General features: G+C 43.9%; 1 protein-coding gene across 2 annotated transcripts in view; it reads left to right on the plus strand.

Moving 5' to 3' along the window:
- PAPPA (pappalysin 1) overlaps positions 1-22,768 on the plus strand; it is a 269,879-nt gene that overhangs the window by 242,011 nt on the left and 5,100 nt on the right. Inside the window, exon 22 of one of the 2 annotated variants that reach the window (XM_057548544.1) lies at positions 9,016-12,781. The exons of the other annotated variant lie outside the window; for it this stretch is intronic. Within the exon in view, the coding sequence (XP_057404527.1) occupies positions 9,016-9,123 (108 nt within the window). The 3' untranslated portion in view covers positions 9,124-12,781. Of the gene's footprint in view, positions 1-9,015; positions 12,782-22,768 lie in introns of those variants that run through there. 2 annotated transcript variants of the gene reach the window in all.

A 22,768-nucleotide genomic window follows, 5' to 3' on the forward strand; every position in this document is an offset into this window, starting at 1 on the left:
AGACACTGCCAGACACTCATCCTGTGTTGTCTTCTTAATGCCCATGTCAACCCCAGCAGGGTGCTGTTAGCCCCATTGCACAGGGGAACCAGTTTGGGCTCAGACTACTTACAGGACTTGTTTGAGTTCATTGGCTGCAAGTGCCAAGGCCCAAATTCGAACCCAGTTCTGTCTGACTCACTCACAAGCCCAGCTCTTTCCTTCTCCTGCATGGGGCTGAGTCTCAGAAGAGGAAAGCAGGTGGGGACAGAACCTTGTCCTCAGTGCACCTGGGCATGACCCTGCCTGTTCCAGTTGGAGACATTTCACTGTGGACCCAGACAGCCAGGGAACGCCTGCCCTTGAGAAGGAGAAAGCAGCTTTTCTCAGCAGCAACGACAGGGTGGGGAATGGCTGAGGCTCCCAGCCTTACCAATCAATCCTGACTACCCAGACAGGAGCTTCCCCTGAACACAAAGAAGTCCTGGTTTCCGTCTCCCGCTTCCACAGCAGGAAGCCTCTCAGGGCAGGAGAGGGGCCAGAGACAGGTTTCCTTCCTCTCCTCCCGCTGCCCTGCACCTGCTAGCCTGTTTAATTCCCACCTGTACCCTTGGCCCCGGTTCCATATTGTGGGAAGTTCCCTGCCCGTAAACTCCGAGCTTGGTGCTCAGGATCTCACTGACAGCACAGACTGACTTCATGCACCTTCCCAAATGACAGTAATTGAGCACTCACCATGTGCTTGGCCAGGGGTTAGAATCTCTGTGCATATTATTCCATTTAGACTCCAGAACCATCCAACAAAGTACACATTTGAGACTCAGGTGGAATCACTCGTACAGGTGGCAGATCTCTGTGTAGGATTTAGGATTTCCTGACTCCGAGCAAATAATAGTAGTTACTGTTTCTCGAGAGCGTACTGTTTACCAAGCATAGTGTCACCTGTTCTTACATGTGTCATTTCATTTCATCACTACAGTAGCCCTGTGGTAGGTGTGGTCTTTTTTTTATCTTCACCTTATAGATGATGCAGCTGAGGCTTAGAAGGGTTGAGGTCATACAGCCAGTAAGTGGTAGAGCTGAGACACAAAGCTCAGGAGTCTGAGCCGCACAGCACCCGCCTCTAACCCCCGTTCTGAACATCTAGTTGCAATGGGCTTGCACCGTGCCCTTCCTTCAGTGGATGGGCCTCTTGCTTCCTGGTCCTCCTGGCCTGGGTCCTAGGTATGAACTCCAGCCCCAGGGCTAAGCACTTTTCTCCTGGACTTCCTTCCTGCCTACTCTCCACCTAAACCTCTCCCCAGTCCCCAGAGCTGGGGCTTCCTCCCAGTCACTTGGGCCAGAATGATGTCTGTCTGCTCTCCCCAGCCTTCCTCCCCTTGTTTGTCTGTATAGACACCAGCTGGTCCCCACGTCTGCCTTGTGGGGTGACCTGGGCCCCGCTGGCCGACAAGAGCAAGACAGTGCAGGAAACTCCATCTGACAGGGGTGACCAGCTTCCTGCCCAGACACCTGTGTGCAGCTCAAGGCAGGCAGGAAGGGGCGGGACTCAGCTGCTCACATGCCAGCTTATTATTTTCCTGTTGGAGCCTTGAGTCTAGAATACAGAGCAGATTTCCAGAACGGTTGCTTCAACAGTTTCCCCTCGTAACAATAACAAAAACATATTCATTTCTAATTGGAATCATTCTAAGTAAGCATGTGTCGGGGGTGTAAGGGAGGAAGGAGAGACAACCTTAAAATATTGGACATACCAGGGCTTCCTAAGGCGTGGTGGCCTGGAACGCTGGTTACGGTCATGTTTCGGGCGGCTGCTAAGAGGCTGATTCTGGAAGATGTCTGGGGAGTCAGTCGGGGTGTAGTCCCAGTTCAACAACTTAGCTCTGAGGCCTTGGGCAGGCCAGGTTCACCTTAGGTTTTTATCTCTTGATATCTGGATTAGAGTCATGTCTAAGGACTCTCTACATGGCTCCCTGAGTGAGGTGGTCAGTGCGCGGGAACTTGAAAGCTAATCAGGGCTGGGATCAGGGGAGAATAAAAAAAATAATCCCAGGAGCATGTTTCAGCACAGGATGGCACGCCCAGCGGATGACGTTAAGTGTAGGGTTGCCACATGCATTTGCTAATCTAAGGGAAAACCTGGTTTCTTGAGAAAGGGCATGAAACCCAAACATAGCCCATTGGTCTAAGGAGGCTAGTGATTCTATAAGATATGGGAAGATAATCAAAAGCATCAGATGGAAAGCAGCCGTCTTCGCAGAGCTGATAAAGGGTTGGATGTTGAGCTCCGGAGATGGGGATGTACATCAACAGCTCTAACATCTCAGCTCAGCAACCAGAATGGTCATCAGAAAAGAAGTCAGGCAGCCTCACACCTCTATGCACAGCCCTTCCGTGCCTCTCCATTTTACCAGAGTGAAAACCAGTCCTCCTGATGGCCTGCATGCTCTGCCCACCCCCAGACCTCTCTGCCCTCACCCCCCACCATGGGTGCCTTCCTCCGCTTCACCCCAGCCCTCTGGACTCCTTGCCATCCCGCCCACGGGCCAGGCATCCTCCTACCTTCCAGTCTTCACCATTAGCTGTTCTTTTGGCCGAGAACATTCTTCTCCATTCATCCTCATGACTCACTCCAAGTCTTTGCCCAAGTGTTGTTTTCAACGTGCCCCACCCTGACCACCCACCTTACATCACCTCTGGCACTCCCACACCCATTTACCTTGGCTTCCATGCTTTCTTCCTTTCATAACACATCACTTCGGCACATACCGTAAAAGGTATTTATTATTTATTGTCTGGCAATCTCTATACCTCTTGCTGCTGGAATGAAAATTTCATGAGAGCAAGAAGCTGCCTTTATTTTGGTCACTGTTATATCCCGAGTTCTGGTGTACCCCATTGTTGAGAACCTGCTGTGTGATTGATAGATACTGTGCTAGGCATGAGCAAGATGGACCTGGGCCTCTCCGTGCCGCGTTCATGTCTTGGGGACCAGTGGCCAGGCATTAAGAGCACAGAAAACGCTAACGGAGACATAGCAATTGAGGAGCATCACCGTAGCTTCCCAGAGAAGGCAGCATCAGAGGTGAGACGTGGAAGGCGCAGTGGGTCTTACTCAGGTAAGAGAAGTAGGAGGAGGGCCAGAGATGAAGATGAGAGAGAAGAGTATTTCTGGGAGAGGGCAGAGTCTGTGAAAAGCCCAGAACAAGGGAACACATTAAGGAAACCCTAATCCCTGAATATGGCTAGAGCGCAGTGCAAGAGGGGAACGGGTGAGAGGTGAGACTAGAGGCATGAGCAAGGCTTTTATAAACCACGCTGGGGAATTTGAACTTTATCCAGGGAGCAGTGGGGGGTATTCAATGATTTTAAGCACTGAACCAGCCTAGAGGACCCGAAAAGGCTTCCTGGAAGAGGAGACGGATGTGTTCAACTTGTAAGATAAGTAAGAGATGACAGGCAAATGACTAAGCAAAGTAGACTAATCGCCTTGTCCAAAGTTCACTGCTTTCTGGAGTATTATGATTTCCCCCATTTGGGGTGTAGCTTTGACTTTTTCCTGTGGGTGGATTAAACACTCATTTCAACTTGATCCTATGAAAGGAATCAGACCTTTCTATCCCCCCAAATTATTATCCATTGTCAATGCCATCACCACTGTCACCATCACCAGCATTATTTACTGAGCACATACTATACACCATGCACTGTGCAAGTGCTTTACTTGAATTTTATACTTCTTATCCAAAATACTTCTCTGTGGCAGGACTGTTATTTCCCCCATTTTAGAGACAGACAAACTGAAGCCCCCCCCCCACTTCCCCCCCGGCCAAAAGAAGTAACTTGCCTACTAGCCTACACTACTACATGACTAACAGTGCAAGGAATCACACCCAAGCCTCCTTCTCATCTAGCCCGGTGTGTTCCTCCACTTTACCCAGGCTTTGTCTCCATTTTCTCCTCCACTTACCCACGTTTAAACAAGCTTCTGTATTCATGGACTGCTGCCTGCCCCGTGCCAGGCACAGATCTGCCCTACCCCAGAGGAGCTTGCAGGGGAGCCCTCATCCTCAGCGTCAGGCCTTGGTCTACTTGATGTCGCCAAGTCTTTCCGTCAACACTATGAAGACCCCCAGACTCACTGTGGTAAAGTGACTCGCCCAGGGCCCCACGGTGGGTGGGTGGGTGGGTGGGTGGACAGCCAGGCATTCTGACCGTCAGCGCAGGGTGCCTCCTGCTGCCCCGCACTGCACAGTCTCTGCTTGTGACCTCCCTGTTGAGTCTGAGTCAGAATCCAGCCTCAGACAGACCTTCAGCCAGGGCCCTGTGGCGTTTGCCAGGCTGCATTCCTGAGCCGCTCACACACGCGGGTGGAGGTGTTATCCTGGGCAGCTCACCCACTGGGAGAAACCCCTGTGCTGAGCACCACCATCTCCAGCCTAGAGGAAAAAGAGAGAATCCTGGCCTTTAGTCACCGACCGGGGCTTGTTGACAGAATCCCAGAGTGGGTGGCCAAGCCGTTTATGGGACAGCCTGGCCACATGGTGCTGGGAATCCCAGATGTAAACTGGCCACCATGGCATCGGTGCTGTGGGTGGTAGGCTTTCTTGGGAGGCCATCTGGGGGATAAGGTGGGAAGCTGCTTGGGGAATCAATCAGGGCATCTGGGAATCGGGCTCGGAGCCGGCTTTATCGGGATGGGACTCCTCTCTCCATATCAGTTTCCCCCTCTGTGAAAAGGGGACCCTGACTCCTATTCTACCTGCCTCGTGGGGGTGGTGCCGAGGGGCGGTTACAGATGGGCGCAGATCCCAAGCCCCTGCCAGACCAGTGACTCACCGCTTTGCATCTTCGTTTCCTCTAAGACATAAAACGAGGATAGTGAGAATAGCTGCCTTATTAGTGTTGCTGGGAAGAGTGAGTAACTGGGTGCCAGGCACAGAATAAGGGATAAAAGGCCAGTGGCTGTTAAACAAACAGACCACGCGGCAGTCAGCCCGGCCGGGGTGTGAAGGGGTGCCTCCCCCTTACTCTCACTTGCCGACGGGCTCTCAGTGTTCGGAGCGGGGCTTAGAATCCTGCAGCATCTACTAAGTGAGGCCCGGGGCAAGTTTGTTTCTTTTTAAACATTCTGAAGCCTCTACTTTCCCATCTGTAAGCCTTACCGAGGTCGTGTGGAGCCCATGAGCTAGCACATGGGAATCACCCAACACGCGGACAGTCTCAGGAGGCGCTTGCGTGTATGTGTGTGTACAGTGGTGTTCACGGCCTTGAACCTGGACAGACAGACAGGCTTCCCCGTCTCTTCCAGGTCAGACCTGGGAACACCTGGGGGAGTGGGCGGAGCTGGCGATCTCCACCTTCTCTTCCCCACTGTAGGCCCTCGATCCCCGAGGCAGGCACTGAACAGGCAGTTCACGGAGAGGCGAGAGGAAGGGCAAGGTGCCGGTGCTGGTCCTCTGCACTGGGACCTCCACGAGCTAGTGTGGAGACAGCATTGCTTCACTGGCTCCTCACCAGAACCCTTGTCTCACAGAGGGGAGTCCAAGTCCGCAGGTGCCACAGACCTGCCACAAGTCATGCAGTGCTGCCTCCCAGGCCCCTAGTGAGGGCTCAGTAGACGCAGCTGCGTTTACAAGCATATGGGGGGCCGCAAGGAGAACCTGGATCTTTCTTTCTTTTCCCTGAGACCAAACCTTCTAGACTTTGTTGTGTTCTGACTGAAATTCCTTCCCTTAGGTTCCAGACCCATTTCTTTAGGGAAACGCTGAAACTCCCTGGGCTGGCCCAGGGAGGAAAGCAAATGGTCACACTGTGCTCTCACAGCCAGACTGGCCAGACGGGCCTGAGACGCTAACTGGTGTAGGGCCCTGACAGCCGCTAACTAACTTTGGAGAAGCCAGTGGAACTGGGGATGGCAGAAAGGGGAACGTGTAAGACACAAGCTGTGGAGAAAGTCTGCATTTCTCCATCTTTTCTGCCCAGGGCATTGCCTTCTGGCTTTCTCAGACTGAGAAGGATTTTCAGACAGAAGGGAAGGTAGAGATCATTAAAATCAATCATCATCAATCAACCAACCCTTAATATACAGATGAGAAGGGAACCTGAAGCCCAGAGAAGGGAGGTAACTTGTACAAAGTCACACAGCTCATGAGTGCAAGAACAGAGGCTCCGTGACTTGTATTTTTCCTGCATATTTGTGCATTCATATGTCGCTCCATCCGTGGGTCCATCGAATGCCTGCCATATGGTAGATAAAGACTCAGTTCAACAACAGACGTGGTCCCTGCCCAGACTGCCCTGGCACACAGGTGCAGAAGTGATTCCGTACAAGAATGGTGAGAGGAGGATGGGATATGGGATATGGGATGAGCATGATGGTACCATCTTTGGTCAGACTAACGAGGGAGGAGCTGGTGCTTGAGATAAGACCCGGCACGTGAAGAGGAGCTGGCCAGGAAAGGGCAGGAGCAGGGAGGAACAGGGATGGCTGAAGGCCTAAAAGCAGGAAAACACGGGGAGTATTTGAGGAACCAGTAAATAAAGCCACAGAGAGTGAGGGGACGAAGGGAACCAGGGAGGTCTGAGAAGTGTGTGGAGATCATGCAAGGCCTTGAACTCTTGCTAAGGACTTTGTGTCTTATTCTGAGAGATAGAATCTGTTGCATGTTTGCCTGTGTGAGGTGCAGCAGGAAGCGTGAGACATAGACCAGATGTGAAGCCGTCCCTAAAGAATCGAGGAGCCCAACGGGAAAGAGTTAGTTAGTTACAGAGAAAACTTAACTGTGCAGAAGACGTGAGCGATAACTGGGTCATCTTAATGTTAGCATGGGCAGGAGGACGGGTTTTTGCATCCTTCATCTTTGCTCACAACCATCTGAAATACATTTTTTTTAAATCATCCTTTTGTAGATGCAGAAACTCAGGGTGATGGCGGTGAAGGGGTTTTTCCTAAAAGTGTTTCCCGAAGTTGTTCAGCGAGTATGAGGCAAACGAGGGTGCTAATCCAGGCCTCTCGGCTCCCGTGGTGGCGATCTCCCCACTGGACCTCAGCTGCTTGTTAGATTTGGACGTGGCTCTGCCCTCAGTTTCCCCACACGGACTGGAGGGTGTTCTCTAGGTCTCTTCCAATTCTAACATTCTCTGCTTCTCTTAGAGGTGAAGAGGTTGCAGAAGAATACCCTAGATCAGACGGTACCACCTCTGCCTAGGCATGGAGGCTAGGAAGTGTCCTGAACAGGGTACAGTGAGCAGTTGTAAGCAGCAAGGCAGGCTGTGCACGGAAGCAGCTCTGGGGATACTCACCACGGCATCACGCACCTGTGAGCTTAAATTGAAAAGAGAAACAAGTGCACTAGCCTGAGCACAGTGAGAGAGTCGGAGAGAGATGGAGAAGCAAACAGGCCTGCATTCGTATTCTGTGGCTCAGGCCCTGGGGAAACAAGAAGGAACAAGGCTGACACAGTCCCCGTCTCGCCTGCGTGAGAGGGTGGAGCACCGGGCATGCGGCACGCGCTGCCTGCTAGGGGTTTTTCATTGGTTGGTTCATTACCCCTTGTCACGACCTCTGGAGGGGTGTGCTTTCACCACTCCCATTTCACAACGGAGTTAACTGAGGCGCAGAGAAATTGTCACGTGCTCAAGGTCACACCTCAGTTAGGTGAAGAGCTGGGGCTTCTACTTCAATCTTCCTGTTCATTCCTACGTTTTAAATTGTTGACAAGTTGCAGGGTGGAGAGAGGTTGGGAGGGAAAGAGGGAGGGCGGCGGGCACAGGGGCAGAGAGAAAAAGAATTATAGAGAATGAGCCCACAAGCTAGAGAGACAAAGATGCTCTCCAGGCCTGTGTGAGCACTGGAGACCCTGCCCAGGCAGGAGGCGAATGAGGTCATTAAATCCATCTGTGCAGATGGGGGACCCTCTGGGGAAAGTTATATGCAAATGTCATGATGCAATGAGGTGAAATCCACTCGCGTCAGCCCAGGCTGGGGCTCAAGCAGGGACAGCACTGTGCTCTTTGGAAAGAGATCCTCCGCTGTGTGGGGAGGACATTCAGTCTACTGGGCTCTTTCTCACGGTTTCTAGAAAGGACAGCCAGCCCAAGGTCACACAGCATGTGAAGGGATGGACTGGGAACTGAAACTTGGGCCTCTCGCTTTCTCTTTTTAAATTTCCTTTAATTTTTTTCCAACCTTCGTAATATATACATATATCGAATTGTCATGTTGTGTGCCTCTCGCTTTTTCTCATGGTGAAATCTGCTCCCGAGATCCTTCAACCAAATTTTCTGCAAAAATCTCTCTGTGAAATGTTCCCCACCAGGATTTCAGCCCCCTAGAAGGTGGTCTGAGCTTGCTGACAAATGCTTTTGTTGTTTTCGTCATTGCCTCTCAAAATCAAAATTACCAATATATGCAGAGAGTTATGTTTTCTTAAAAGACCCTGTCACATCCTTTATATCACTTGATCACCACAACAGCCCTATAAGTTAGATATTCCATTGTACAGGTCTATTAACCAACTCTGGTGTAGTACATTACAATTTTTCACCCATGATTTCATTCAGCCCTCAGAGTGAGTCCACAGTGCAAGGTCGGTCTTTATTCTACTGATTCCACAGCTAGGAACCTGGGGCTCAGGGGGAGGTTGCTTGTCCTACTTTAAATACCAGATTTGTCACTTATTACTTTGGGCAAATGCCTGCCCCTTTCTGCACCTCAGTTTCTCCTTCTATAAAAGGGCGATTGTTTTAGTGTCTGTCTTACAGAGTTGTCAAAGGATTCCGTGTTTTCCTGTTTGGAAAGCATTTAGCACTTGGTCTGACCTGTAATAAATGCCCCTGAAAATGGGAAGTGCTATGATAATGACCATGGTGACCTTGATAAAAGTTATCACAGGGCTAGTAAGAAGCAGAGTCACGTCTTGATCTTGAATCTGCTGCCCCCCAGACCCAGTGATCTGCCCTGCACTGCCTCTCTGGAATTTGCTGCTTTGGCCTCAACCACCTGGCTCACTTCTTTTACCTTTCTCTCTGCAGGTCACCCCCTTCCCTATGTCTTGTGACCTACAGGGTGACTGTGCTTGTCGGGACCCCCAGGCCCAAGAACACAGCCGGAAAGACCTCCGAGGATACAGCCATGGCTAAGGAAGGACAAGGCGTTGTCAAAGAATTCCCAATGCCAGGACCCGCATCCCTTTGGTATTGATTTCACAGTCAGCTGCTCAACGGAATGGCCTCTCCACACCAGGGATCCTTAGCACCCAACCGGTCTGCCTTTAATTTCACCCAGGAAGGACTCGTAGTGGGGGCACGTGAACCAAGTCTCGCCATGTTGAATGATGGAATGGAATCCCATCCCAAAGTCTTAGATGGATTGCATATACAGCGTGCAGTCCCTGAGCCTCCTAAAATTCTAACCGTTTGTCACACGACCACAGCAAGAAACATGTATCTAGGAGTTATGTATCTAGGAGTGTGCCCATCTGTGGTTAGTAGGCATGCACGTGTACGCACCCATGCAAACATCCGCGTGAGGGCAGTTTTGGAGACTGAGCAGAGAGAGACTGGGGCACACTCAGTCTTTCCTCTCCCAAGCTCCTAGCCAACACTGTCCTTGGGAGAAAGAGAGTTACAGAAACTGCCAAGACCAAGTGTTGAAATGCTAAGATAGCTCACACCCTGAGGCTTAAAATACGTAAGGTGTGCACAAGTGTGCAGTCCTTTGGGATTGGAAGTGAAATGGTCTCTGATCACCTACCTTCTAGGGAAGTAGGACCCAGGAAGAGGTAAAGAATCCAAGGTATGCAAAGCCCCCAAATTCTTCCGCTGCCATGGGGGATTTTACCGCAACTCCGGGGTTCGAGGCCAAGCTAGAAATGGCTTAGGATTGCAATGTCAAGGTATTATAACAGCCCCCTGCTTGAGGCTTGAGGCCATAATATCCCTCCCATTCCCCAAATCTTGCCTTGGGACCACATTTGCTGCTACTTTTCCGGCTGCTCTATCCTATACATTGAGTACCCCAAGATGGTAGGACTAGGTTAGGAAAAACCCCACACAACCAAACAGTCTGCCTTAAAAGTGACCCACATTTTTCCACAGCTCCTCACCTCTTAGCCCTTCTGCAAGAGAAAACCCCTCATAGGCCCACATGGTGAGAAGTGAAGTCCCCCATGGGTGGGCTTCTCATCCTGGAAGGGAATTGAGGGACTTAAGATGCTGGAACCCTCACTGAGAGTCCAGAATGTCTAAGCCAGTGTTAGATTTTATAACCAAGTGGAACAGTGTTAAGTTTCTGTGATGTTGGAGCCCTGCAGAGACTGCTGGAATTTTAGGGACTCTTGAGTTACCATCCTTATCCAAGCCTTCCTGCCCCTCCAGGCTAGAGCAGGCTTTGGGTCTGAGGACCTCACTTTTGCCCCGAGTAGCTAGAGTTCTGGAACAGACAACTGTCTTGCATGGAATCTGTCTGGACTGTGTTCCAGAGGGGCTGTCAGAGGGAAGCCGAAGAGTTCACAGCCTCGGTCCCCAACACCCCAGCACGGCCATCATGCTTTCCACAGTCTTCCAGCTCCCGCTACCCCAGCCACACCTGTGGTTGGGCGGCCCTTCCCTCTCTCCTGTGCTCAGCCTCCGAAAGTTAAGAGGAAATTAGCCAAACGCGCATAGAAGCCTCCACCTCTTTGGGGTCCTCTTTGCCTCTGTTCAGCCAGTTACCTGTCCACTCCTTTTGAATTAATATGGGAAGAGATGGATCCAGAATGAGGTGGAGAGAATGCTTAAGTTTGACGTGATTTTTGAAACTGAGAAAGTGAGGTGATGGGAGTGTCTAAACTAGATATATCGCATAAAGATTGCTACAGATCATCTCAAGTCTAGTGAAGACAACCAACAAAAACAAGGTTTAGCACAGCAATGGAAAATACTAGGCACATGGGCTGACCCTCCTCATTCCTGCATCTGACGCAGGCGTTGTTAATCAGCTATAGCCCTTTTTCCAGGGACCAAAAATAACTTCAGAAACCTTCTTACTGTATCACTCCCAACAGCAATTACCTACTGATCAAGAACACTTGAGAAGATATCTATTGGCCATCTGTGGTCTGTTATATTAAGAAATATATCAAGGTGCTTTTTGCACAGGTGCCCACAAATAAGGATGCAGTGCTTAGGTAGTTTTGTGTGGCTTGTACCATATTACAAACTCTTAGATTGGGTTCTAGGCGCTCCACTGTTAAGGCCTGGCTCAAATCCTTTTATGTTTCCTCTCACAAACTTATATCTCATTTATATTCAGGGCATTTTTTTTCCCTCTAATTACCAGGGCCAATCCTTGGCAAAATAATAATAATTATATAAGCATTGATCCCATTTTGTACCCCTCTCCAGTATCTCAGAACTCTTGCCAACTCTTAAAGCCCCTCTTTTGCCCTAGCTGAGTTGTCAACCTGGGTGGTGCTAGCTAGGAAGGAACAAACTAAGAAAGATAACAGAGTCAGCCCTCCCAGTTGCTTTTTTACATCAATAAGTAGTGCAAAGCCTTGGAGACCCAAAGACAACATTACTAACGGTGGGGTGGCAGGAATCACAGAAGAACCTCACCAGCTTCCCTGAAATCGACTCTCATGCTCTTTCCTCCTTCACTTGCACACACACTTCAGCTGACAAAAGTTTCCTGAAGGCTGACTTCTTACCTTCAGATTCTCAGATTGATCAAGCCCTTATGAGCAAAGAGTCTTCCAGTCTCCTTCTTACCATCATTCAAACCTGTTACTCACAAATTCATATTTGCCAAGGATATTAGGTGGGAGAGGCTGCTTGATTGACAGCCAGCCTTGGGCCCACATGCAAGGTGTCATTAATAGGCCCTTCTCAAACCTTAGTGGAGGACAGTCAGCTCTGTTCATGCAATGCACTGATTCTCGGTTTCATTTTCTTTCTGGGGATAAACTCACTCAGTATCTCATCCCCTGATCATCATCTCCAGTTGAGGACAGTGGAGTACTCACAAGGAGGCAGCTCTGAAACCCTGTTGTCTGTCAGCAGCTCAGAGGTCCTAAAGCACTTGGAGGTTCTGAAGATGTATTAGCTTCTTCAGAACTTGGAAGTTCTGAAGAAGTATTAGCCTGTTAACAGCAAGGAAGAAAAGATAAGGTGGACAGTTCTCCAAGCCTTCTCTTAGGAAGACTTTCCAAGCTGCAACCCTACTGGCTGCCAGAGGACTTGCATTACCCCCCAGATTCTGTGCCAACCACCTTTTAAGGGAAGACTGTCCTTGGGAAGTCCATTCTGGTGGCTGAATTGGGGTGTTATGAAAGGGAGAGATCAATGACTGTAAATAGTAAGGCTCTGAAGATGGAGGGTGTCAGCTGCTACTCCTGGCTTCAGCATGTTGAGTCACTGCCTAGACAGTTCTCTTGGTCTTCTTCCCACCTTGGCCAATGCTTCAATGCTATTTGTTGAAAATAATTCTTTGAGACAGATTTCGGCTACCTCCCTTCCAGGTTTGATTTAACTTGGTTCTAACTGTCAATTTGTTATAGGTCTTACCTGTGTTAAGGAAGGAAGGAAAGAGAGGAAGAAAGAGAGACATAGAGAAAGGAAGGAAGGAAACCATAAATTCAAGTGAACAGTTTTGAGGTTTTGTGTTTTGTTATGTTTTTTTTTTCTGGAACTACTTCAAGTGGGAAAATAAAAAGAAGAAATTGATGGTGACAAAGCTGTACAGATAGAGATTAATAGAAGACAAGGAGATTAAAAGTAAATAAAATGCATGATTAAAAATAAGAATTTTTTTAAAACCTATTTTTGTGCTTTCTGAAGGACATTGTTTATTCTACAGACTCAGTAGGTAGACACAAGCATAAAGGTTTCCCTAGCAGGAGTAGAGTGGGATTTTATATTGCTGTCTGTTTTTTTCTGTACATTGTGGTAGGTCCAGGAAATAAGGCATCTTTCCCCTTAATATGTAGTTGTTGTTTGTGGGGGGGGGGCATTTTGTCTATTTGTTTGGTGTCAATCAGTGATAGCAGGGAATGGGGAGGGCTTGAAACTGGTTTTTCCAAATATTAAGGGGACATATTGTGTCACACTTTTCACATTATAAAATGTTTGTATTTACCATTAGAGCACTGGGCTTTATGAAGTCTGCACTTAGAATCACACTGCACAGTCCACTTTCCTAAAAAGCTGCTACATGACCAGACAGGTAATTCCCATGGTTTTTGAGAAACAGAACAAACAAAGCAAACAAAAAACATAAAACTAAAAAGCAAAGGAATAAAAGCCTATTCTTGTAATTTGCTCAAGTTTCACCAAATTCCTACCCATTGTTTGATCTTTAAAAGAAATGTGTAATAGCCAAGAGAGGAATTATGTCCCTAGAGTAAGAACACAGAATTCTTGACTCCAGGCAGCAGTTTGCTCAGTGATCTTGAACAAGTCATCATATTGCCTCTCCATTTGCCTCAGTTTCTCCAGCTGCAAAATGGGGATAATACTACTTACCTACCTCACAGTGGGAGGGCGGGGATTGTGAGGCCCTGAGGTTTTAAAGGGGCTGTGGCAATCTGTGAGAGCCAAGGCTTGACACAAAGTCTATGGGTTACTTTTCAAGAATGCACAGGCCCATTGGCCACTTAAGAAAGACAGGGAGTGCTCTTTGATATATCAAGGAATAAAGGTGGAGCTCCTAGATTAAAATCCACCTTAAGAGAGAGGCTTGCATTTGAGAATATTTCACTTGTAGATAAATTGGACTTTCTCCCCCTTATTCTGGCCTTTACCGGTTCTATAATTTGATTTAAAAAAAAAAAAAAAAAGAAAGAAAACAGTGACTTCCTACAGTGTAAAAGTCAGCTTACTGCTTGTTCAAGACTTCTGGGCCATTTCCAACTTTATAGAGGAAGGGAGTCCCTAAAATCTCTTTTTCTTCTCAGACTTAAAATTCCACATCGAGTGTTCCATTAAAAGAAGATACAGCATTCTGAGTGCAAAGTCGGGGCTTCTTAAACTCTACACCAGCAGTCAGTGAGGAGAAGTTTGAACAATTATTGACTTGCTTTCTTGGGTCTCTATAATCAATAACCTGTCCGCAGATATCTATCTATATAAAGATATTATATATAAATATAAATTTACATATATATGCACATGTATATATAGTTGTACATATATGTGTGTATATATATACTTAAATGTAATATTTACAAAATAAAACTGTGATCTCGTCTAGAGAAAATGTATTCATATTACAAACTGCTCTTCCATATTTATGTATCACATTATACCTTTTTATTATTGTTATAATTATTATGGGTATTTCTAATTATTATGATGTTGAAATCTGTTTCACATCTTCTGGAAACTACCAAAAAATGACTTTCCATTGATGTGCTTAAAATCTGTTCTCAAGAGAATTCTACTGGCCTACTATAAAAAAGAAAAAATAAAAGAAAAAAGAAAATCTAAGCACCAAAAACAAAACACAATTCCAATCCTTTTTCTGTACCTCACGCGCATAAATTTGCTGCTCCTTTTTTGGGTTTTATTTTTTCCTGTTTATGTGTTTTTATGGATCTAAGTTAAGTCTTTCAGCAATATATAAAAATGTAAATAGTAAACTTTATTTATTAAGAATGTCATCTTTTTTAATTTATATTTACACAATTGTTCATCTAATTTATTTTTTCTATACGGTTTTAAATACTCAGACATATTTTGCTGTTCATGATATTTTTATCCTGTTCTCATGGATTTGTTTTTCCATACTGTTTTCTCTGGTCTCAATTACAGGTTAGATCTCACAAAAAAATAATGTCAAAGACAGAAATATTTTGCCACTGTTGATTACTATACCTTAAAGTTCTATATTATGAAAATATATAATAGCTTGTATGCTTCAAAAGTAGTGGTGTGGTTTTTGTCTCTTGTGGAAATCTAAAAGACTCTCACATATACACACTAACATGGAAGAGAATCCCAGGGCCTAGAATTAGAAGATCAATGGTAGCAGGAAGTTGAATCTAATATACACCCAATCTTCTACAGAAATAATTCCTGAAGGCATCTACACTTTGCATATGCAAAAACTGAAAAACATTCTTACATGTTATAAGAAAGTTCAGTTTCCAGGGAGCCAAAACAAATATCACTTCCAGTCATGTCTAATATTTTTGATGCTCTCTCCAATGATAAACTTCAGCATATTCATTATTTTCATTTATTTTCTTCATACTGTAATTGAACACTCAGTCATCCAGTTTATCAAATGCACTGGCAGCTGAGACCAAAGTTTTGCTGTTTTCGAGCTGCCCACTGGATCTCATTTTTCATGAGATCACTTAGTAGCTCTGCAATCTTTGGAAAGCTATTTAATTGCTTTAAAATTTAGTTTTCTTATTTGTAAAATGGAAATAAAAGTACCCATCTCATGAAGTTGTTGTTGGAATGAACTAAGATAGATATGCGAAGATTTTAGAGCTGTGCCAGACACCGATTATATTAACTCTTGTTATGATTATTATGAGATACAGCTGCTTATGACAAGTATTAATAATGCACTAAGTTTTCTAATATCTACTTGTTTTTTAGAAGCATAAAAACAAGATTCACTAAAGCATTCAAGTACTTGCACAGGCATTGCATGCACTGTACACTGAGCTATGGGCTGGCAGTACCACCATAATATAGGTTTATCTGCTGATACTTGAAATGTTGAATTCTGCACAAAAGAGTAGTTTGGGGACATCATTGTGAATTACATAAAAGGGCAGGGGGAGAGAAGTCAAGAACTACCCATAGCAGGTTTTTTGGACTCTTCACAAACACAAGCCACTGGGAGACATGAGGGAGGACACCAAATAATAAAACAAGAGACATTGCTAAATTCTACCAGGTAACTGGCCATTTCTAAAGTTAGATAAATTATTAAAGAGAATGTTTTACTCAGTTCAGTTCAGTTCACTGTGAAGACTGAAACAAGATTTAAAGAATAGTTCATGAAAAGAGGCAAATATTTCCCAAATAGAAAGATTAAGAGAGAAAGTCTTTTTTGTGTGTGTGTATGCCAGTACCACGCTGTTTTGATTACCATAGCTTTGTAGTATTGTCTGAAGTCTGGAAGAGTGATGCTTCCAGCTTTGTTCTTTTTCCTCAGGATTTCTTTGGTAATTCTGGGTCTTTTGTGGTTTCCTATACATTTTAGGATAATTTGTTCTAGTTCTGTGAAAAAACGTCATGGGTAATTTGATAGGGATCACATTAAATCTGTAGATTGCTCTGGGTAGTACAGCCATTTTAACTATATTAATTTTTCCAATCCAAGAACATGGGATATCTTTCCATTTGCTTCAATCATCTTCTATTTCCTTTATCAATGTTTTATAGTTCTCATTGCATAAGTCTTTCACATCCTTGGTTAGATTTATTCCCAGGGTTTTGTTTTGATGCAATTTTAAAGAGGATTATTATTATTATTATTATTTTTTACTTTCTCTTTCTGATATTTCACTGTTCGTGTAAAGAAATGCAACTGATTTCAGTACATTAACCTTGTATTCTGCTACCTTGCTGAATTCGTTTAGCAGTTCTAATCGTTTTTGTGTGGAGTCTTCATCACCATGTGACAATTTTACGTCTTCTCTTCTGATTTGGATACCATTTATTTCTTTTTCTTGTCTGACTTCTGTGGCTAGCACTTCCAATACTATGTTTAATAGAAGTGGTGAGAGTGGGCATCCTTCTCTTATTCCAGAATTTAGTGGGAAGGCTTTCAGCTTTTCACCATTTAGTATAATGTTGGCTGTGGGTTTGTCATAAATGGCTTTTATTATGTTGAGATGTGTTCCCTCTATTCCCACTTCAGCAAGAGTTTTATCGTGAATAGATGCTGAATTTTATCAAATGCTTTTTCTGCATCTATTCAGACAATCATGCGTTTTTTGCTTTTCTTTTGTTGATGTGGTGTATCACATTGATTGATTTGTGTATGTTGAACCATTCTTGTGACCCTGGAATAAATCCAACTTGATCATGGTGTATGATCCTTTTTATGTGTTGTTGGGTTCGGTTTGCTAATATTTTGTTGAGGATTTTTTCACCTATATTCATCAAAGATATTGGCCTGTAATTTTCTTTTTTGGTCATGTCTTTGTCCAGTTTTGGTGTCAGGGTGATGGTGGCTTCATAGAATGACTTTGGGAGTGTTCCCTCCTCTTCAGTCTTATGGAAGAGTTTGAGAAGGATCTGTATAAGTTCTTCTTTGTATGTTTGCTAGAATTCCCCAGTGATGCCATTGAGTCCTGCACTTTTGCTTTCAGGAAGCCTTTAAATTACAGATTCTATTTCACTTCTAGTGATTAGTCTGTTCAAATTATCTGTTTCTTCTTGATTCCATTTTGGCAGGCTGTATGTTTCTAGAAACTCATCCATTTCTTCTACGTTGTCTGTTTTGTTAGCATATAATTGTTCATATTTTCTTATAGTATTTTGTATTTCTGCAGTATCAATTGTTATTTCTCCTCTTTCATTTCTTATTTTGTTTATTTGGGTCCTCTCATTTTTCTTGGTGAACCTGGTCAGAAGTTTGTTGATTTTGTTTATCCTTTCAAAAAACCAGCTTTTGGTTTTATTGATTTTTTTCTATTTTTTTAATCTCTTTTATTTTATTTTATTTTTTATTTTATTTATTTATGGCTGTGTTGGGTCTTCGTTTCTGTGCGAGGGCTTTCTCTAGTTGTGGCAAGCGGGGGCCACTCTTCATCACAGTGCGCGGGCCTCTCACTATCGCGGCCTCTCTTGTTGCAGAGCACAGGCTCCAGATGCGCAGGCTCAGTAATTGTGGCTCATGGGCCCAGTTACTCCACGGCATGTGGGATCGTCCCAGACCAGGGCTCGAACCCGTGTCCCCTGCATTGGCAGGCAGATTCTCAACCACTGCGCCACCAGGGAAGCCCTAATCTCTATTTTATTTATTTCCTTTCTGATCTTTATTATTTCCTTCCTTCTGCTGACTTTAGATTTTGTTTGCTCTTTTTCTAATTTTTTAAGGTCATAGGTTATTTATTTGGGATTTTTGTTGTTTTTTTGCGGAAGGCCTGTATCACTATGAACTTCCCTTTTAGAACTGCTTTTGCTGCATCCCATAGATTTTCTATGGTTGTGTTTTCATTGTCATTTATCTCGAGATACTTTTTTACTTCCTCTTTGATTTCATTGTGACCCGTTGTTTTTTTAGTAGCATGTTTTTTGGTCTCCATGTAATCTTTTTTTCTCATTTCTCTTTTTGTGGTTAATTTCTAGTTTCATGCTGTTGTGGTCAGAAAAGATGCTTGGAATAATCTCCTCTTAAAGTTTGTTTTGCGTCCTAGTGTGTGGTCTATCCTAGAGAAAATTCCATGTGCACCTATAAAGAATGTGTATTCTAGTTTCTTTTTTTTTTTTTTTTGGATGTAGTGTGCCGTAGATATCAATTAAGTCTAACAGCGTGATATTGGCACAGAAACAGACATATAGATCCATGGAACAGAATATAGAGCCCAGAAATAAACCCACCCACCTACAGTCAATTAATCTCTGACAAAGGAGGCAAGAATATACAATGGAGAAAAGACAGTCTCTTTAGCAAGTGGTACTGGGAAAGCTAGACAGCCACATGTAAATCAATGAAGTTGGAACACTCCCTCACACCATACACAAAAATAAACTCAACATGACTTAAAGACTTAAATACAAGACATGCTACCATGAAACTCCTAGAAGAGAACATAGGGAAAACATTCCCTGATACAAATCATAGCGATGTTTTCTTAGGTCGGTCTCCCAAGGCAATAGAAATAAAAGCAAAAATAAACAAATGGGATCTAATCAAACTTAGAAGCTTTTGCACAGCAAAGGAAACAAAATGAAAAGACAACCTATGGAATGGGAGAAAACATTTGCAAACAATGTGACAGACAAGGGCTTAATTTCCAAAATATACAAACAGCTCATACAATTCAATAACAAAAAAACAAACAACCCAATCAAAAAATGGGCAGAAGACCTAAATAGACATTTCTCCAAAGAAGACATACGGATGACCAACAGGCACATTAAAAGATGCTCAGCATAGCTAATTATTAGAGAAATGCAAATCAAAACTACAATGAGGTATCACCTCACACTGCTGAGAATGACCATCATCAAAATGTCTACAAATAATAAATGCTGGAGAGGATATGGAGAAAAGGAAAGCCTTCTACTCTGTTGGTGGGAATGCAAATTGGTGCAGCTACCGTGGAAAACAGTATGGAGGCTCCTTAAAAAACTAAAAATAGATTCAGCAATCCCATTCTTGGGAGTATATCTGGAAAAGATGAAAGCTCTAATTCAAAAAATCCATGCACCCCAATGTTCATAGCAGCACTATTCACAGTTGCCAAGACATGGAAGCAACCTAAGTATCCATCAACAGCTGAATAAAGAAGAAGTGGTGCATATACACAATGGAATATTACTCAGCCATAAAAAGGAATGAAATAATGCCATTTGTAGCAACATGGATGGATCTAGAGATTATCATACTAAGTTAAGTAAGTCAGACAAAGGCAAATATCATATGATATAATTTATGTGGAATCTAAAAAAAATGGTACAAATGAACTTATTTACAAAACAGAAATAGAGTCACAGAGGTAGAAAACAAACTTATGGTTACTAGGGGATAAGGGGGTAAGGGATAAATTAGGAGATTGGGATTGATATATACAGACTACTATATATATAATAGATAACTAATAAGGAACTGCTGTATAGAGAAAGACCCCTCAAGTGGCAATGTGAAGAAGAAAATGGAGGGAGCTAGGAACAGATGTAGGGAGTCAGAGGACAATGTGTAGTCCAGGAAAGAAATGATGGCTGTTTGGATGAAAGTGGTGACAGTAGGTGGACAGAGGATTTTATGCATTCTATTAAATGGTGAAATTAGACAAAATGATCTTCAGTGTCTAACATTCTGTGATTCTAGTAAGTCATTACACACCTCTGCTATTCACTGATTTTAGATTTTTTTTCAATCAATAGACTTTATTTTTTAGAGAATTTTTGTGTTTACAGATGAATTGAGTAGAAAGTAGAGTTCCTATTAGATTTCTCTTTAAATAATGAAATATTGGGACAGGGAAATCTAGCTGTTTTCTAGGATCAGCTATCACGAACTCTGAAAATCTAAAACCATGTGATCAGGTGTGTAGGTCTGGAAATACAAGTAATACTCCTTATGACCTCTCAGTGATTTTGTCATGATGATGTCTTAAGATCAAAGAAGGCGGCTTTGGGGAAGGCATCAGAATAGAGTCAGATGGGATCTGGGATGACAGCCATTTATATGTTATGTTATCCTGGGCAGTTCTCTACCTGTTTATATTTCAGTAGCCTTGTCTATAGAATGGATTCATCATTTCTGTCCTAGAAGGGCTGTCCTAAGGAAAATATATCATAATTTAAGTAAAGAACCCAGCAGGGGGCTGTCACATAGCAGGTACTCAGTATACTTCTCCACCCCATCCTTGGGTAAATATGACTCCCATGGCAGGCAGCACTCTTCAGGAGAAGTGAGGTTGTAGGGGGACGGATACAATACACTCAGCCTAGTTCTCCAATATTTACATGGAGAAAATGTACATCACTTTTACACCACCAGGCCTGAGGTTGTACAGTGTATTAAACTTGCTTCCATCTCTGTGAAATGACAAATCTCAGTTACTCGCCCATGAAATTGAACAGGCCCAGGGTGAAGACAAATTAAAAAACAAAATCAGTATTATTCTACTTTCTAGCTTGTACTTCAAAAGGATAACAACAAGAGTGGGAGTAAGGAAGGGATGTCTTTCTTTAAGACATGGAAGCAGATTAGTTTCTCTTTTTAATTCTCACAAAAATACTGTTCTAGGGATCATGAGTCTCATTTTTACAAGTGAAAGAAACTGAGACTCAGTGTTTAAGTGATTGTTCATAGTGAGTGGCCCCAAATCAAGTCCCAATCTCTTTGAAGTGTAAACACTACATTACACTGATTCTCTCTTCTCATGATTATCTTAAGTTTGTTTAAGCCAAAACCAATTATTTAAATACTCCAGGGATGGAAATTGTTTTAACTTAATCTCAACACATATTGACTGGTAGTGATTGCAGTGCTGGGAGGAGAACGGTTTTTATAACACATCCAGGCTCCAGAGAAAAGGTAATGTGACCTTGGGAAAGTCATCTCTCTGAACTTTCCTCGTCCATAGATGCCCATCATGGAAATGGAAAGGACAGTGGCAGTATAAATGTTACATTTGCTTTTCTGTGTTTAGTTTATTTGTCAAACAATAAACTGAAGATTGGGTTGGGGAGAACATCCTCTAGGGCTACATATCATGCAGCCACGGAGCCCCAGGTCTGCCTCCTTAACCAGTACTCTCCTTCTTGACGAATGTCTCCTGCCTAACCTGATTAGAGATATCATCGTCTTTGTACTATCCTCACCTCCTTGAACAAGTTAACAATTTGTACCATAACTGCTGCTAAGTGAGCATTTTTTGCCAAAAGTTGCCTTCCATGACTAGCAGAATCTTGGTTCTTGACATGGCACTGGCCATGTCCCAAACCCATGAGGAGAACGGAATATGTCCACTTCTCTAACTACCCTATCTTCAATTGACCAGTTAGTGTGGGAAAGACAACTCTCATAATAATCTTTAAAACAAAAAGGCTCCAAGACCTAAATAGACACTTCTCCAAAGAAGAAATACATATGGCCAATAGGCTCATGAAAAGATGCTCAACATTGCTAATTATTAGAGAAATGAAAATCAAAACTACAATGAGGTACCACCTCACACTGGTCAGAATGGCCATCATTAAAAAGTCTACAAAAAAAAAAAATTCTACAAATAACAAATGCTGGAGAGGGTGTGGAGAAAAGGGAACCCTCCTACACTGTTGGTGGGAATGTAAGTTGGTGCAGCCACTGTGGAAAACGGTACAGAGGTTCCTCAGAAAAGTAGAGTTACCATATGATCCAGCAATCCCACTGCTGGGCATATATCTGGACAAAACTATAATACAAAAGATACATGGCAGGCTTCCCTGGTGGCGCAGTGGTTGAGAATCTGCCTGCCAATGCAGGGGACACGGGTTCGAGCCCTGGTCTGGGAAGATCCCACATGCCGCGGAGCAACTAGGCCCGTGTGCCACAACTACTGAGCCTGCGTGTCTGGAGCTTGTGCTCCACAACAAGAGAGACCGCGACAGTGAGAGGCCCGTGCACCGCGATGAAGAGTGGCCCCCGCTCGCCGCAACTAGAGAAAGCCCTCGCACAGAAACGAAGACCCAACACAGCCAAAAATAACTACCTAACTAAATAAATAAAAATTAAAAAAAAAAAAAGATACATGGCTCCCCTATGTTGATAGCAGCACTATTCACAATAGCCAAGACATGGAAACAACCTAAATTCCATCAACAGATGAATGGATAAAGAAGATGTGATATATATTGGATTGGCCAAAAAGTACCTTTGGTTTTTAAGTAAAAATAAATGACACATTTTTCATTTTCACCAAGAACTTTATTGAACAACATATTCACCCTTTTGTTCCACTGCCTTCTGCCATTTTTTGGGCAACTTCATAATTCCATCTTCCCAAAACTTTTTATCTTTTTGAGCAAAGAACTGTTCCAGGTGCCTTTTACAGTCTTCCAGGGAATTGAATTTTTTTCCATTAAGAGAATTTTATAAAGACCAAAATAAATGGAAATCCGAAGG

The sequence above is a fragment of the Balaenoptera acutorostrata genome, chromosome 6 (genome assembly GCF_949987535.1).
Source record: "Balaenoptera acutorostrata chromosome 6, mBalAcu1.1, whole genome shotgun sequence".
Classification (NCBI taxonomy): Eukaryota; Metazoa; Chordata; class Mammalia; order Artiodactyla; family Balaenopteridae; genus Balaenoptera; species Balaenoptera acutorostrata.